We start from the raw sequence: 17111 nt of genomic DNA, 5'->3' as shown, positions 1-17111 counted from the left end.
GGTGAGGTGGTCAGCAAATGTTTTTCTACTCCAAATCACTCATGTATATTTCATCCGAACACGGTAGTAATAAAAATCTTCTGATAACTTGTTAGCATCATATCATCTAATATCTAAAATTTAGAATTTATTTGGGATCTTTCTAATCCAAATATCACAAGACAACCACTTGTTTTTCTTCTTGGAAGACGTTTCTATTGGTGTGATCAATTGACACGGTATCCTGGAAGACTTTTCGTCTTCTTGTGTTGTTAAGAAAATATAATGCTTTTAAAGGGTCTATAAATAGGGAGAGGCAAGACACATTATCTTCACCTTGTGTTAAGAAAAATATGACGCAGATTATTTATGTTCCTATTGGCGCTGTGTTTGTTGTTTTCGTCCTTATCTGGGCCGGGTGCAAACTAATCGTGAGTTTTTCTCTTTCTTAACTTAAACATATATATTTCTCTCTTTTTTCCACCGGTTTGTGAATTTAATTAGGCGCATTCCAATCTGCACAATAATTAACATGCTATGAACTTGGAACATCCTTTTTTAGGCCAAACTACGAATCTGGAATACATTATATATATATATATATATATATATATATATATATATATATATATTTATTTATTTATTTATTTATATGAATATATTATATATGTGTGTCTATATATATGTTCAAATAACCTTATTTAAGTGACCTCTCACATAATAAAAGATGTACATAAAAAATTTCATGGTCAGAAGAGAACTTCTTATGATTAGGAACATGTGGATGTTTAGTAATTTTGAATATTGTATGCTTTGCTCCTTACAGAATGCAAACTGATCAATAAGGTTCTGTTAAGTGACATCTGACTTCTTCTTCTTTTTTTTTCAATTCTTTTTTTACGAATAACTAGCTTCTCTGCATGCGTTTTCGCACTTGCAAGAGGCTTTTTTTTTATAAAAAATTTAAATTTATTTTAGAATTAAAAAAAAAAATAATGGGTAGTTGTGTTCCATAAAAATAGGATGCATATCTTATTTTTCTTTTAATTTTAATTTTTTTAATATGAAAAAGTGTGAATTTACCATATTATCCTTATTTAATTAATAATTTCAATTCTTAATGTTTGCATTAACCAACGGCATTTTCTGATATTTTGAATGTTTTACCATTCTTTTCCTTTTGCTTTATATATATATATATATATAGTATAGAAAGGTGTCTACGAGAAAGTTGGACATGGAGGGCAAGGTACCTATGGACGCAGAGGCTACAACCGTGGAGGAAAAGGTACGTCTCTAACATGAGCATGACCCCGACAGTTGAGGAGGGAATGGACTTGGTCGAGACCATGGCCACAATGAAAAACCAGGACCTGGAACTGCTGAGACCGAAACAAAGAATTTGATAACGTGTGGTCGTCGGAGTACTACTATATTTTTGTATGTCAATAAAAAGGTCATTTGGTTGAGTACTCTACATAATGAACTCTCAATCATAAGCCTGGTTTTAATTATGGTTTATCTATGTACTCTACATAATGATCATAGTGTCAAAATGTCTAGCAATTGAAGTTTAAGTTGTTTGTGTGCTGATTTCTTTTGAAGTCTATCCTCGCAATTTCCTTTTCTAATTTGTGTCATCAATAAAAACCTTAGAGAGGGCGAAAAGGAAAATGTCATGGTTCTAATAAAGTGGATCTTGAGATCCACTTCATTAGAACCGGTGTCTATGACTTGGCTAGAATCCATTTCTATGACTTTTTTTATTTATTTATTAAAGATAAACTTCAACAGTATAATTAAAGACATCAAAATGACATCTAAAGTACCAATTTCAAGAGAAAAACTAACTAACACATTAAAAACAAGGTAAAAAGTCACTTCTGGTCCTTGTAGTTTGCCATTTTTACAACTTTGGTTCTTGTCGTTTCAATTTGGTCAACTTTGTCTCCGTGGTTTTTATTTGAAGCAATTCAAGGACAATCTCTCATGTCTGCTCCGTTACTTGTGGAAAGGCAATTCGGTCAAATTATTAAAAAATTCATTCCTTTTAAAAATAAACAATACAAAATGAAAAAATTAATTTATAAAAATTAGAAACTCTCTTCTAATCCCTTTCTCTCCCGTCCCCTCCCACTCCCTAACTTCACTATCAAACCACAAATACCACCCAACCTAAAGCTACCCTTACCCTCACCACTCCAACCTCACCCAACAAGCCACTACCCAACATCACCCACCCAGCAACACCCTCTCACCACAAAACTTCTCAAGACACCCAACCTCTCTTTGTCTCTCTTCTCCCAAGCCCACCCCAACACCCACACAGTCACCTACTCCGCCAAGACCTCCCCCTCGCTCGCCCTTACTCTGCCAAAACCTCCCCCTCTCTTGACATTGACTGGTTCAACTACCCAATCACAAGGTGACACATGGATGGAGGAAGATTCTTTAGGTCAATATTTGTGTTAATTAAATCCGATTTAATTAACCAATTATCCTTGATTTATGATAGGAATATCTCCCAAAATCAAGGATCCAATTTCCAGCAAATTTCTTCGATATGATCTAGTCATTTCAAGGAAAGATAATTCCCTTCCATTTGGGATAATTTTGTCACTACTGCTCCTTTTTTTTGGTAGTGATAAAATTATCAATTTGTGTCCTTTATGTGTTTTTTAATCATAATTAGTCCTTAAGGTTAACAGCCGTGCTTACAAGTAGTCCTTGTCAAGAGGTTCCGTTAGGAGTTATAGTAGTTTGTTGGCATAGCATGTTTGTGGAGCCAATATATCTAATAAACTAGTGTCACATGGATTTAAATTTTTTAATAGTCTAAAATTTTAAAAAAAAATGTTTTTCTATCTAGTATTTTGTACCATTTAATAGAAAATTCATCAAACTTACAAATTAAAAAAGAAGAAGATATTTTTAAAATGTTTTAAATTATAATGTTTGATGAACTCGTACTGTATTTTCATAATATGACCACTTCATTTATGGTTTTCATTTTAGTGCTTTAATTCTTCAAGCACCATGATTGTCTATATTTTGGTCATAATTAGATTCCTTAACTCTCCGTTTGGATGAAGGAAAATAACTCAAAATTTAGCAAAAGGTTGGGAATTTTAGAGTAGAAATTGACAATTCCCTTGTTTGTTTGACAACTTGAGTGCGTAATTTATTAAGTGACGCGCAGAAAAAATTGTGGAAATTAGAACATCAAATTCTCAAGTTCAATTTCCACAAAAATAGGCGTCATTTCACAATTCCTATTGTGCCATTTAAAAAATTTGACATACATAAATCCAAACACTGAAATCTTCAATTTCCATAAATAGAAATTATGGAAATCTAATTTCCGTCAATTTAGAATTCTATGTAATTTTCAATTCATTCATCCAAACGGAGGGTAATGATGTTAAATTTGTCTAATGTTTTTGTAGAATGATCTATGAATGAAGATTAGAAAAATGGATGGTTTGGATCGTTAAAATAAAATTCGCAGTGGGCCCCAAAAGGTGTCTCTCAATAGAAGTTAACTGTATATATGTGTATGATGTCTACTCTAGTTACTTAACACTTTATTTTTGGGAAATATTTTTGCCCACCACTTTAACCCAATGTGTATGCTCACCACCCTTCTTAATACTTGACACGTGTCCATAGGAATAACCATGGTTAATTTTTTACTTTGATTTATGTAACCATGCTTATAGACTCGTGTCAAACGTTGAGAATGGTGGTTAGCATACACCTTAGGTTAAAGTAGTGAGCAAAAACACTCCCTTATTTTTGTGTGTTTCCATACAATTATCATCCTTACAAATAATTAGTCAAATCATAAATCATTTATTCATCCAATTATCACGTAACAAATAAATACACTAGATTGTTTAACATATAAAACATGTGGTTATGGTCATATAAAAAAAAAAACCCTAGCTGCACTCTGGCCCCTTTTCTCCATGCCGACAACCAACTACAAGAAAGCTAAGGGGGGAGGTGGCCACTGCCCCTCATCCCCTCCACCCATCTTCGCCTTCCTCTCCCCATCTCCCCATCTTTTTCTCCCATCTTTTCCCTTCCTCTTATCCCTTCTTCTCCTCCCTTTCCCTGTCACGACCCGACTCCCCTAGCACGATATTGTCCGCTTTGGGCCCCCCTCTCTGCCCTCACGGTTTTGTTTCTGGGAGCTCACGAGCAACTTCCAGTGGGTCACCCATCCTGGGATTGCTCTAGCACCAACTCGCTTAACTTCGGAGTTCCTATGACTCTGAAGCCAGTGAGCTCCCAAAAGGCCTCGTACTAGGAAGAGAAGTGCCCACACATTTAAAGCACTTCACCTTTCCCTCCCCGAGCGATGTGGGATTGCTCACCGTTCTTATTTTCCCAAGACATGGGTCTTACAATGCACATCACCCTCTCTCCGTTGGTCGGGGATCTTACATTCCCCTCCCCAAATAATCTAGATATGTTAGTCTATTTATTTTGTTTGATTATTTTTGCAGTGTTCTAGGTGGCTGGTGTTGTCTTTGTCTCGACGGCGGCGACAGTAGTGACGTTGGATTATGTCTCTCATCGGGAGAGTTGTGATACCTGGTGGCTGATGTTTTGTCTCTGTTTCAACAGTGGCAGTAGCAGCAACTCTAGTGGTAGTTGTTGGGATGTGGTGCTCTTCGCTACTCTGCGCTGACCAAAGAGCTATGCTTGGTCATAGGAGGTTTTCTTTGTCCGGTTATGAGTTAAAGTGGAGTGCTTCTCGGGGGTCCTTTTATTGTTGTTTATGTGGCGACGTTGGATTTTGTCTCTCCTCAGGAGAGTTGTGATACTTGGTGGCTAATGTTTTGTCTCTGTTTCAATGGCGGCGGTAGAAGCGACGCTGGTGGTAGTTATTGGGATGTGGTGCTCTTCTCTACTCTGCGCCAACCAAAGAACTATGCTTGGTCATAGGAGGTTTACTTTGTCCGATTCTGAGTTGAAGTAGAGTGCTTCTCAGGGGTTCTTTTGATGTTGTTTATGTGTTTCTCCTACGTGTTCTCTCCTAGTTTCTTCTATGGTATGCCTTGCAGTTTGTGTGTGTGTCAAAGGACTATGATTTTGCTAATAGAATGTTTCTTTTGACAGTTGGGATATTCTACGGTCCTCTCATGTAGGTCTACTGTGTTGGTCTATAGTTGCGGTTCTCGTCGGAGGTTTATGTTTTAGTTTTGTTTTTTGATTTGTTCTTTTATTGTATTGGTCCAAAGTGACCGAATCAGACTCTCTTGTTAGTCCATGACATGTGTGGTACTCTTTCCTCTCCTAGGGTTTGTCCCATGAGGTTGTCCTAGGAAGGTTTTAACGAGGCCACTGTATCATGTCTTTTTTTGTACGTCTTTGGTTCTATGAATGAATTCTCTTTCCCAAAAAAAAAAACACTAAAAATTGAGATTAAAAGTTCAATAATGTTCCTTCTAGGTAAACCAATTTTAATATTAAATTGAAATGATTTATTTACATTGACACCCTTGAAGTTTCAAAAATTATATTAACACCTCTTGAGGTTTCAAACTGTTTTCACAAAACCCTTTACGTTAATTTCCATACAAAAATTGTTGACGTCATCAAAACCTCAACAGGTTTATATGCAATCTAATCTTTTGATGTTAGCTTTGTCATTTGGAGAAAACTTTTTTATGACATGCAATTTTTGGAAGGGAAAATTGACGAAAGGGGTTTTGTGAGAACAATCTAAAATCTCACGAGGTGTTAGTATAATTTTTGAAAAATATAGGTTTGAAAACACCAAAAATCTCATGGGTATTAGTGTAAATACCTCTTTATAAATTAAGGATACTATAGTAAGCAAACCTTAACATTTACAGTCACCCACACGTCCTACTTTTTTTCTCTATTCTATCTTGCAAGAACTTACCCCCACCACTCATGGTAGGCCTTGAGTGGTAGAAAAACTTGTGTAAAATGGGAATAACATTATTTTGCTATACTCGGCCAATCATAGCATGCCATGCATGATAACTTTTCCACTTGGCAGTCTCTGATTGACTTGGATATATAGCAAAACAGTGATATCCCTGTATCAGATAAGTTTTTCTGATTGAGTGGCTGTAAGTGGAGCCTCTACATAGGGCCCACCAAAAATAACGTGCGGACAGGGCCCACCAAAAATTCATGCGTGATAACTTCTCCTATGCGGATGTTCGGACATTATTATCGTGTGGATGCAATGTATTTTCTACTTCCCCTCCATATTTGGTGGTATGATTATGTTTGGTGATATGATATGTTGTTTGTCTTATTTTATACATATATAATTGTTGTATTAATAAATGACACAAATTAATGTGCTAATCATCAAATTATAAACTAGGAACGAGTAGAATTCAATGGAAACCAACACAACGTTTCAAACAAGTAAACACACACCAAAAAAATGAAAGAGGGGGGTTTGTGATTCAAGTGATATAATCCTAATCCTAAACCCTTATTTATACATAATTATATATGTATACGGGCCTAATGGGCCGAGCTTTTGTTGGCGGGTCGGGCCGGGCTTTCTTGTTGTTAATCGGACCAAGCTGGGCTTTAAACACCCAAGCCCAAGCCCAGCCCAACCCAATGCGGGCCAGGCCATCTCAAAGCCCATAACAGGCCAGGCCTGGCTTTTTTTCAATGGGCCGGGCGGGCCCGCGGGCCAAATGATGAGGCCTATCCTTGTGCTAGATTTCAAGCCCAACGCATACGTTTAATGAAGAATTTCAGTGGTGCAACACGCAACCTAATTGGAGGACGACATCAACTATTATTGAAATTTCTTAGGAACGAAAATGCAAAATGGGGTATAGTCCAAGGACATTTGCTATAGTTAACCTTATTTTCATGTTGAGATATATTCTTGGTATATTTATCCACTAGACAAAACAACAAAATAAATTAAATTTTTTGCTGAATTATATGTATGGAGGGCCCATTTTTTCAATGTTGCTCAGAGCCCCTAAAATCTCATAACTGACTCTCTCAAAAATCTAGTATATACCTTTGTACCTAAATTGATAATTTACAAAATTAAAAATGCATGTGATATCTTTGTGTCATTCATTACCCATTCATATTTGTTGAAAAATATACAGTCCCACATTGGAAACCTAACTAAATAAACTATAACTTATAATAATTGGTTCCACTCTTACTAACACCGAGGCTTTTTGTGATAAAACCTCATACCTATTAGGTTTTGTGTGTGGTTAAGTTGAGGACAATATCGGTGTTGTTAATGGTGGGCCACTTGCCCGTCCCTCTGAAATTTAACATGGAACCCCAATCCAGACCCAAACTCCGACTCAGACCTGCCACACCTTGATTGGGTGTGGACCGACCCGACTGACTGGCCACACCTTGACTAGGTATTGTCATCGATCCAACCGACTTCGACTCAAACTATAACCTATGAATCTTCCGCTGCACATAGACCTAGATGATTAATTTCGATGTGGATTTGGCTCCACGTGTGGCCCACTATGTGGTGGTCCCACGTGAGGGGCCGTGTTGAAGAATAAAAAGTTCCACACTGAAAACTTGACTAAATAAACTACAACTTATAATTGTTTTTCCAAAATTTTATAATTTTTAAGTTAAAATGTTCATAAAAGTAAATTACAATTACATAAATCCTAAAAGTAACTAAAAAAAACGTTAACCAGAAGAAAAAAAAAATTATAACACTTTTTAGACAGTTAATAAAGCTAGGGTTCTTTAGGATTGTAGGATTCGAGCAAAAATACTAGTTATGGTACTCTATGTCACTAGATATGAGAAAAATTTAGTTGCAACGAGAATAACACTGTTTTGCTATTTTCGAACAATAATGACATGCTATATGAAAGTGTTATCATGCATGCCATGACGCTATTGACCGAGGCCTTGTTGAGTTGGAGATTCCCTTGGGAGCACTCACATAGAGTGAAACCATTTTTGGGGTAATGGGGGCATTTCTTTGACCGGATCGCTAACGCAGGGAAAGGGGCGATAGGGGCATTTCTTTGACCAGATCGCTAACAGACGATGGGGGCATTTCTTTGACCGGATCACTAACAACCGGATCGCTAACGGGCGCTGGGGGCATTTCTTTGACCGGATCACTAACAACCGGATCGCTAACGGGCGAACGTAGGGAAAGGGCCGCACATTTGAAATAAATAATCCCCTTTCGACTTCAGCTGGGTTTGTATCTATCTAGCTTGACTTAAATGTCCTTTTTGGTCGTCAACGTCTGTGGACCTGCCAGAGTCAACATTGTTCGCTCAACAACAATCAGTATTACTATTGTTTAATTATAATAATTAAATAAACACAATAATAGTATATAAAAGTAAATAAACAAAACGAAATTCCAAAATTAGTAAATAAAACACTAATAGTGTGTTTAGTAATCAGGAATTGAATTCCATCTATGGAGGATTCTTGTGTTTACTTCACATCAAGAAATTGAAAATTAAGTCGGGCCCACATAAAATTAGGAATTAAATTCCTGATTTTGGAGAAATTCAATTCTTGAGTGGGATGTAGTATTCTAATTCCTAGATAACTAACCCATTAGGAATTCATCTTTTGTACCCATTATATCCTCACACAATTTTCAAAATTCCAAATTTGTCATCTATTTTAATCCAACAACGAGGACATTTTAGTAATTAGGACCACTCATACTCCAATTCCATATGGTTTAGTAAACAACTTCAATAGGACTCCGGAATCTAACTCCCATCAATCCATATAGTTTAGTAAATAACTTCAATAAGAATCCGAAATCTAATTCACCTCAATTTAATTCATCCTCAATTCAAGTCCTCCTAATCCAATTACGGGTTAGAAAACATGCCATAACTGTAGAGACTTGCAGAATTGCAATGTCCTTGAAACAAAATTTTACCCTTACTCAGTGCTTGACATTGTCTTTCTTTTCAAACTTCTTTTTTGAACCCAGATATTTTGCATGTTGCCTTAATTTGATCCATAAGTAATAAGTCTATGGAAATAGACAGACGCATGAAACAATGGTCATTTTCCTTCTAAATATATAAACAAACTAAAGCATAAGTTTTGAACCTTTATTTAGTTATTTATAATGTTTAATCTTCCGTTTGTTAAAAGGTATGTTGGGAGTACTTCAAAGTATTTTCCTTTTTTTTCTTTTTATTTTTTACTATTTGATCACTAATAAACATTTTTTTTATACAAGCGATATTCGAAGAGAAGGGAATTGAATCTAAGACCTCAGATGCATGGGCAAATGTTCTTAACCACTTAAGTTACAAGTCTCTTACTTGTAAGTGTTCAATCATTAATATTGTAGATAGTAATAACGACATATATGTATCATCTTTATTGACTACCTCTTGATTTCATATACTCATATACATATATTTATTAGAGAGGTGAGGTGGTCAGCAAATGTTTTTCTACTCCAAATCACTCAGGTATATTTCATCCGAACACGATAGTAATAAAAATCTTTTTATAACTTGTTAGCATCATATCATCTAATATCTGAAATTTAGAATTTATTTGGGATCTTTATAATCCAACGTAATCCAAATATCACAAGACAACCACTTATTTTTCTTCTTGGAAGATGTTTCTATTGGTGTGATCAATTGACACGGTATCCTCGAAGACCTTTCGTCTTCTTGTGTTGTTAAGAAAATATAATGCTTTTAAAGGGTCTATAAATAGGGAGAGGCAAGACACATTATCTTCACCTTGTGTTAAGAAAAATATGATGGACACACGTTTTCTTCGCCTTTATATTGTTGGCGCTGTGTTTGCTGCTGTCGTCCTTTTCCTCGGCTTCGCCGGGTGCATAATAATCGTGAGTTTTTCTCTTTCTTAACTTAAACATATATATTTGTCTCTTTTTTCCACCGGTTCGTGAATTTAATTAGGCGCATTCCAATCTGCACAATAATTAACATGCTATGAACTTGGAACATCCTTTTTTAGGCCAAACTACGAATCTGGAATACATTATATATATAGAGAGAGAGTTTTTATTGAGGGACACTATTGTAGGGCTTACTCCGCATTGTATTCCTTAAAAGATGTCCCTCAAATAAAATTATTTGAGAGATCCCTAAATAGAGGACTATATATATATGTCTATTTTTTATACGAATATATTATATATGTGTGTCTATATATATGTTCAAATAACCTTATTTAAGTGACCTCTCACATAATAAAAGATGTACATAAGAAATTTCATGGTCAGAAGAGAACTTCTTATGATTAGGGACATGTGGATGTTTAGTAATTTTGAATATTGTATGCTTTGCTCCTTACAGAATGCAAACTGATCAATAAGGTTCTGTTAAGTGACATCTGACTTCTTCTTCTTCTTTTTTTCAATTCTTTCTTTATGAATAACTAGCTTATCTGCACGCATTTTCGCGCTTGCAAGAGGCTTTTTTTTATAAAAATTTTAAATTTATTTTAGAATTAAAAAAATAATGGGTAGTTGTGTTCCATAAAAATAGGATGCATATCTTATTTTTCTTTTAATTTTAATTTTTTTAATATGAAAAAGTGTGAATTTACCATATTATCCTTATTTAATTAATAATTTCAATTCTTAATGTTTGCATTAACCAAGAGCATTTTTTGATATTTTGAATGTTTTACCATTTTCTTCCTTTTGCTTTATATATATAGTGTGGAAAGGTGTGTACGAGAAAGTCGGACATGGAGGGCAATGTACCTATGGACGCAGCGGCTACAACCATGGAAGAAAAGGTACTTCTCTAACATGAGCATGACCCCTACAGTTGAGGAGGGAATGGACTTGGTCGAGACCATGGCCTCAATGAAAAACCAGGACCTGGAACTGCTGAGACTGAAACAAAGAATTTGATAATCTGTGGTCGTCGGAGTACTACTATATTTTTGTATGTCAATAAAAAGGTCATTTGGTTGAGTACTCTACATAATGAACTCTCAATCATAAGCCTGGTTTTAATTAAGGTTTATCTATGTACTCTACATAATGATCATAGTGTCAAAATGTCTAGCAATTGAAGTTTAAGTTGTTTGTGTGCTGATTTCTTTTGAAATCTATCCTCGCAATTTCCTTTTCTAATTTGTGTCATCAATAAAAACCTTAGAGAGGGCAAAAAGGAAAATTTCATGGTTCTAATAAAGTGGATCTTGAGATCCACTTCATTAGAACCGGTGTCTATGACTTGGCTAGAATCCGTTTCATACATCGCTAACGGGTCTATGTGTGATTAGAATCAATTTCTATGACTTTTTTTTTTTATTAAAGATAAACTTCAACAGTACAATTAAAGACATCAAAATGACATCTAAAGTACCAATTTCAAGAGAAAAACTAACAAACATGTTAAAAACAAGGCAAAAAGTCACTTCTGGCCCTTGTAGTTTGCCATTTTTACCACTTCGGTTTTTGTCTTTTCAATTTGGTCAATTTTGTCTCTGTGGTTTTTATTTGAAGCAATTCAAGGACAATTTCTCATGTCTGCTCCATTACTTGTGGAAAGGCAATTCGGTCGAATTATTAAAAAATTCAGTCCTTTTAAAAATAAACAATACAAAATGAAAAAAATTAATTTATAAAAATTAAAAATTAAAAACTCTCTTCTTCTCCCTTTCTCTCCCGTCCCCTCCCCCTTCCTAACTTCACTATCAAACCACAACTATCACCCAACCTAAAGCTACCCTTACCCTCACCACTCCAACCTCACCCAACAAGCCACTACCCAACATCACCCACCCAGCAACCACCCTCTCACCACAAAACTTCTCAAGACACCCCACCTCTCTTTGTCTCTCTTCTCCCAAGCCCAAGCCCAACACCCACACAGTCACCTACTCCGCCAAGACCTCCCCCTCGCTCGCCCTTACTCTGCCAAAACCTCCCCCTCTCTTGACATTGACTGGTTCAGCTGCCAGAAGGGCAACGCCGACTGGTTCAGCTGCAGGAAGAGCGATATTGGTCGGTGTTGTATAGGCCGGTTCTGTGCTAGCTGCCATATCACGCAATGCTAGCTGAAATATCTCCATCAAGATGTCACGAGAATAGAAAGGCAGAAGTACTAGTATACCGACCCGACCTTGGCCCTTGTCAGACTGTCATTTCAAGAACCTAATACCAGCATGATGGCTAAGAAAGGGCATTAATTTAATGCGCTTCATATCCAAGTCAAGTGTTGTCTTGTTGCTAGATCCCTGATAATTAGCACAGTGACTGATGGCCATAACCACTCTCTGATCCCAGCATGCAGAATGGCTGAAGATCTTCTTTCTCCCAAGATTTAAAGAGATCTGATCTTTCCTGGCTAGATTGAATCATATCTCCTTCTCCCTCTATAAATACTCTTCACCTACATTATGATAAAGGTAATAACTATTCTCACCCAGAAACTCTACATTCATTCTCCATTTCAAACCAGCTATTAACTTAACCATCAGAGAGTGTTTGACTGGTATCGCACCAGCCACCCCTCTTCTAACAGTCTAGCTGCTCGAAGTGCGGAGGTCGTTCAGGGAGAGCGATTCAACCGGATAACATGGGGTGCCTCTGGCCCAGGCCCGAATCAGGGCCCCTGACCAACTGAAGCAGTTCCCCCCATCAACATTTTCATCAACATATGTAATGTGCAGAAGTTCTCTTCTTATGGGTATGAAAGTAGTTTTGTTACTGCAGATTTGTTGATAGTTCATCACTCTAGTCAAGTACTGGACTTAGTTTCAGTGGTGATCTGATGAGGTTATTTTCCGTGTGCTAGGCTCTGATTTGGCACTGGTATTGCTTGTTGGATGTGGCAATATTGCTTATTTGGATGCGGACAACATGGGTTAAACAAACCAAATTCGGAAATAGAGGTCATTGAGGTGGTGGAGATTCAAAGGATCATAGCCGTATATATTTATTGAATATTTGTAAAATGTAATGAAGATGAAATCAAAGCCAATATGTTTATTGAAATGTTTACTGTAGAGGAAATTGCAATGAAAGTCAATATCTTTATTGAATTGTTTTTGGAATTCTAATGAAATTGCAATCAAGTCCGGACATCAATATCTTTATGGCTGCATATTTTATTAATCATTGGAAAATGAAAAGCAAGAAACATACCAATAGAAAATGTAATTATTTTCAATAAATTTAATACACAAATATAAATTTCATACTTAATACTTAATAAAATATATGAAAAGTAAGAAATATACCAATAAATCAAATACTTAATAAAATATATGTATACATTGAAGTTAATTGGCTATATGGTGTGCCCCATTGTACTTTAGATGCTTTTGAAAGTCAATGAAATGCTTGTCACGAATGTTATTAGAATGGTGACAATGGGCTATCGTCACCGCTTCATGTGTAACAATGTCCAAATTTGTAACTGTACTGTGACTGAAGCTTTTACTCACCAAAAAAGTGACTAAACATGCCAATAGTCAGTCACCAATAAAAAAAAGTAACAACTGTTGATATTTTTGGTAGTGTTGTATACAATTCATATTGCAATATTCATTAATTTTCTAAAATAGGATTATTGAAATGTTGAGGATTTATACGACAGATGGAAATTGGCGAAGAAAAAAAGTTCATATCCTTAATTTTCTAAAAAAAAGGATATGAAATCAATTGAAAGTTAAGTACAAATTCCGGGAGCTAATCACCAGTTTAGCCTCAAAATAAACAATTTTAAACACATGAGTACAAACAATTAAAGCAACAAGAGCGCTTAAATTTTGTGCAGACCATCCCATTTTAACTTTTCCTTCATAAATTCTACCAATTCCTTGCACTCTTCAATAGCTCTTGCGTCCACGCCGTTCCTCACTAACGGTGGAAAGAACAGCCAAGTCGCGGTCACCACCACAAACACGATGGTCAATGGCGTTGACACAATCCAATGCAGCTGCCACCTTCCACCACTTAACGCTCTCTTCACACCAAACTCCACCACCAAACACATCCCATGGAGAACAAAATACCACGTCACTTCCCACGTGGGAGGCACACGTGTCATGAAGAAAAATATGAGCTCGTGCATCAGACCGGATACTAAAAAGGCTGCCAAGACGGCCGGCAGCGGGGCCCACTTAGGCCCCAAGAAGGTCTCCATAGCCGACCGCATGGGCTTATGTACGGTGTGACGCAGTGTATTTGTTACCATGAGGTTCCACCTCCGGCCCCAGAAATCTTGTAGCGAAGTTGAAAGGTAAGGCTCATTGGACGGTGATTCGAGTTGCATGCCAAGAAGGGCTCGCATGGTAGCATTGCTCAAGCCTACTATTATGTCCACAAAAAGATACAACATGCAGCAATACTGGGCTAATAAAATGTTGGGGTGCACATATTTTGTGAAGTCAGTTAGAGCAACCAATATGCCAAAAAGCAAGACTTTGGTTGGCAAATTGAGAGGCAATTTAGGGTTTTGAGGTGTCTTGTGGTTTGGAGCAATTTGGTGGTGGTGTTGTCCATCTTGCTTTGCCTTGATTGGGAGACAAGTGGTGAAGATGAAGAGGAGGAGGGAGTTTAGTGGTGGGCCAGATGAAAGTGGGCCCAGACCAAAGGAGAACAGGAGGAGCTTGAAGCTACCAAGCCAGGTGATGAACAAGGCAATAACTCCAGCAGGGAGGGCAGTGGAGAGAGAGAGAGGGAGGATGGTGAAGAGGCAGAAGATGGGGAGGAGAGAGAAGAACCTGAGTTTGCCTTTGGGAATCTTAGAAGCTATGAAATAGGTGTAGCAAAGAGAGGCCAAGATGGAGAGGAATACCTTGATTAATCTCTTGATTTCATCCTCCATCCCCATGATCGTTTGATGCTCTTTAACTTGTGTGATTTGGTCCCAGCCTCAACCTATCTATTGGCTTATCTTATCATGAGCCTAGACAATCTGTGTCCCAAAATTGTTAATAAGCTCATGGTTTATTTCATTTTTCTTGTTCCTGTCTTGCTTTTTTCGGCTAAGCAGGTGAAATACCAACCAAGCCAAACCCTCGCTAAGGATTGGGCCAAGTTTTGTTCTTAGTCAATATTTAGTTTGGACCCTACAAGGCATGAGTAGTGTTTAAATCATTTGAATAATTTATTCAAAGCCGTCTTGGTTGAACCATTTGTCATTGGGAGTATTTTTGCTCACCACTTTAACTATAGGTGTACCCTCACCATCATCCTCAATGCTTGACACGTATCCATAGATGTAATCATAATTTCATAAATACAAAGCAAAAGTTAACTATGGTTATATTTATGGACACGTGTCAAGCATTGAGGATGATGGTGAGGGTACAACTATGGTTAAAGTGGTGAGCAAAAATGCACCTTTGTCATTGCATAGTACAATTTTTTTAATTTATATATATATATATACAAATTGCGTAGTATAAAATTGTGGGCGGATGATTTTATAACATTTATTCCTTTCATTTGTGCGAGGAATATTATTTTAAAACCTTGGGATGTGTATTTTGAATATGAAATTTGTTGATGCACATGCGAATGATCTATATAATTTTTTTTTATTGTTAACTAATTTTGTGTTAATGTAATAGTTATGTCACAAATAAAAGGAAACAAATAAAATTGAGCAATGGATCCTTTTTGGCATAAAAATTGAGCACCTACACATTAAGTGTGTATCAATCAACTATCATCTTTTGCACCAATAATGTGCAAAGGGCAGATGAGCCTTGACAAAATCTACCATAATCCCATACTCATTTATAGCCTTCAAATCCACACCATTTCTCAGCAGCTGAGGAAAGAACAGCCAATTGCCTGTCACAGCCAAAAACACTATCGTCAACGGCATCGAAACCACCGGGTGCAACCGCCACCTGTCAGTCGCCGCCTTCTTCACCTCTACCTCAACTGCCACGCAAACGCCATGTAGGATGAAGAACCACGTCACTTCCCACGTGGGAGGCACACGTGTGAGATAATAGTATATCGCCTCGTGCATTAAACCTGAGACCGCAAAAGTGGACATCACGGCCAAGAACCGGGCCCACCGAGGCCCAAGTATACGCATAGATATACGGCGTACGGGGTCGTAGGCGACGGGGCGTAGGATGTTGGTGACCATGAGGTTCCACCTGCGGCCCCAAAAGTCTTGAAGCGAAGTGGAAAGGTAGGGCTCGGTGAACTGCGGCTCGAGCTCAAAACCGAGTATGGCTCGAGCTGGGACAGCGCTCAAGGCCAGCAAAAGTTCTATGCCAAGGTACATGTGGCAGCAGTACAGAGCCAAGATTATGTATGGGTGTAAACGTGGTCTATATTCATATGTCCTAATGACCAAAGCCAAAAGCAAGACTTTTATGGCCAGCAAAATTGACTTATTGGGCACATTTGTGAGGGTTTGATCAATTGGGTTCACAGATTTCTTGGGTTTTGGGGTGGTTTGGTGAGATGGGTTCGTGTTATTTTGAGGGGTTAGAGGGTTTAGATCTGTGTTTTGGGGTGATTTTTGAGGTGGGTTTTGTTTGATTTTGATGGGAAGGCAAGCTATGGAGATGAATTGAACAAGTGTTGGTGGGGTTGGGGATAAAGGGCCAAGGTTAAAGGAGAAGAGGAGGAGCTTGAAGATGCCAAGCCAAACCAGAAAGAAAGTTGTGGGCCCACCGAGATGGAATGAGTGGAGATTCAAGGGGAGGATGATGAAGATGTAGAAGATGGGGAGGAGAGAGATGAACCTGATGATGCCCTTTGGGATTTTGGCTGCTATGTAGTAACAATAACATAGAGAGGTGTTGGTCAGGATCCATACCTTGATGAAGTTGTTGATTTCACCATCCATTTCTTGATTCCTTCCTCTTGTTTTGTATTCTCTCTCCCTCAGCTTCTCTCAAAATACACCAAACTTTAGACTGCCTTCGTTTAAATGTTTAACCTTGTTTTTATGGTTTCGTTTTGCATCGGAAAATGTCGAACTTTGTTAATTGGGCCTTAATTGCACTGGCATTGGCCCTTTATGTGAAGAAACACTTGTGTGCAATAGGAATAACACTGTTTTACTATTCTGATCAATTACTTTTGTTGGTGGTAACTTTAATAATTACAGTTGACAGTTAAAACTCAGAGAAGTAATAAGGATTGC

General features: G+C 37.3%; 1 protein-coding gene, 3 long non-coding RNA genes and 1 pseudogene across 4 annotated transcripts; 3 read left to right on the top strand and 2 right to left on the bottom strand.

Moving 5' to 3' along the window:
• Window positions 1-295: 295 nt before the first annotated feature.
• Window positions 296-1572, top strand: LOC110754524 (uncharacterized). Its single transcript, XR_002526318.2, has 2 exons — window positions 296-410; window positions 1187-1572. It is a non-coding gene; the product is annotated as an uncharacterized LOC110754524 (long non-coding RNA).
• An 8153-nt stretch (window positions 1573-9725) lies between these two features.
• Window positions 9726-11079, top strand: LOC110754328 (uncharacterized). Its single transcript, XR_002526279.2, has 2 exons — window positions 9726-9850; window positions 10690-11079. It is a non-coding gene; the product is annotated as an uncharacterized LOC110754328 (long non-coding RNA).
• A 501-nt stretch (window positions 11080-11580) lies between these two features.
• On the top strand, window positions 11581-13062 carry LOC148294997 (uncharacterized). The gene is made up of 2 exons (XR_015835441.1): window positions 11581-12674; window positions 12783-13062. It is a non-coding gene; the product is annotated as an uncharacterized LOC148294997 (long non-coding RNA).
• A 596-nt stretch (window positions 13063-13658) lies between these two features.
• LOC110754387 (putative long-chain-alcohol O-fatty-acyltransferase 5 pseudogene) lies at window positions 13659-15107 on the bottom strand (annotated as a pseudogene).
• Window positions 15108-15579: 472 nt separating this feature from the next.
• LOC110754531 (putative long-chain-alcohol O-fatty-acyltransferase 5) lies at window positions 15580-17086 on the bottom strand. Its single transcript, XM_021955601.2, has one exon. It carries the CDS (start codon window positions 16809-16811, stop codon window positions 15666-15668), a length of 1146 nt encoding a protein of 381 aa, XP_021811293.2. The 5' UTR covers window positions 16812-17086; the 3' UTR covers window positions 15580-15665.
• Between the last annotated feature and the right edge of the window lie 25 nt (window positions 17087-17111).

Source organism: Prunus avium, chromosome 4 (assembly GCF_965620075.1).
Source record: "Prunus avium chromosome 4, drPruAviu1.hap1.1, whole genome shotgun sequence".
NCBI classification, from domain to species: Eukaryota; Viridiplantae; Streptophyta; class Magnoliopsida; order Rosales; family Rosaceae; genus Prunus; species Prunus avium.
The sequence above is the reverse complement of the archived record's forward strand: the minus strand, read 5'-3'. Positions and strand labels throughout refer to the sequence as shown.

Coding starts and splice junctions, on each gene's coding strand:
- LOC110754531 (XM_021955601.2), bottom strand. CDS start 16,811: ATGGATGGTGAAATCAACAACTTCATCAAGGTATGGATCCTGACCAAC.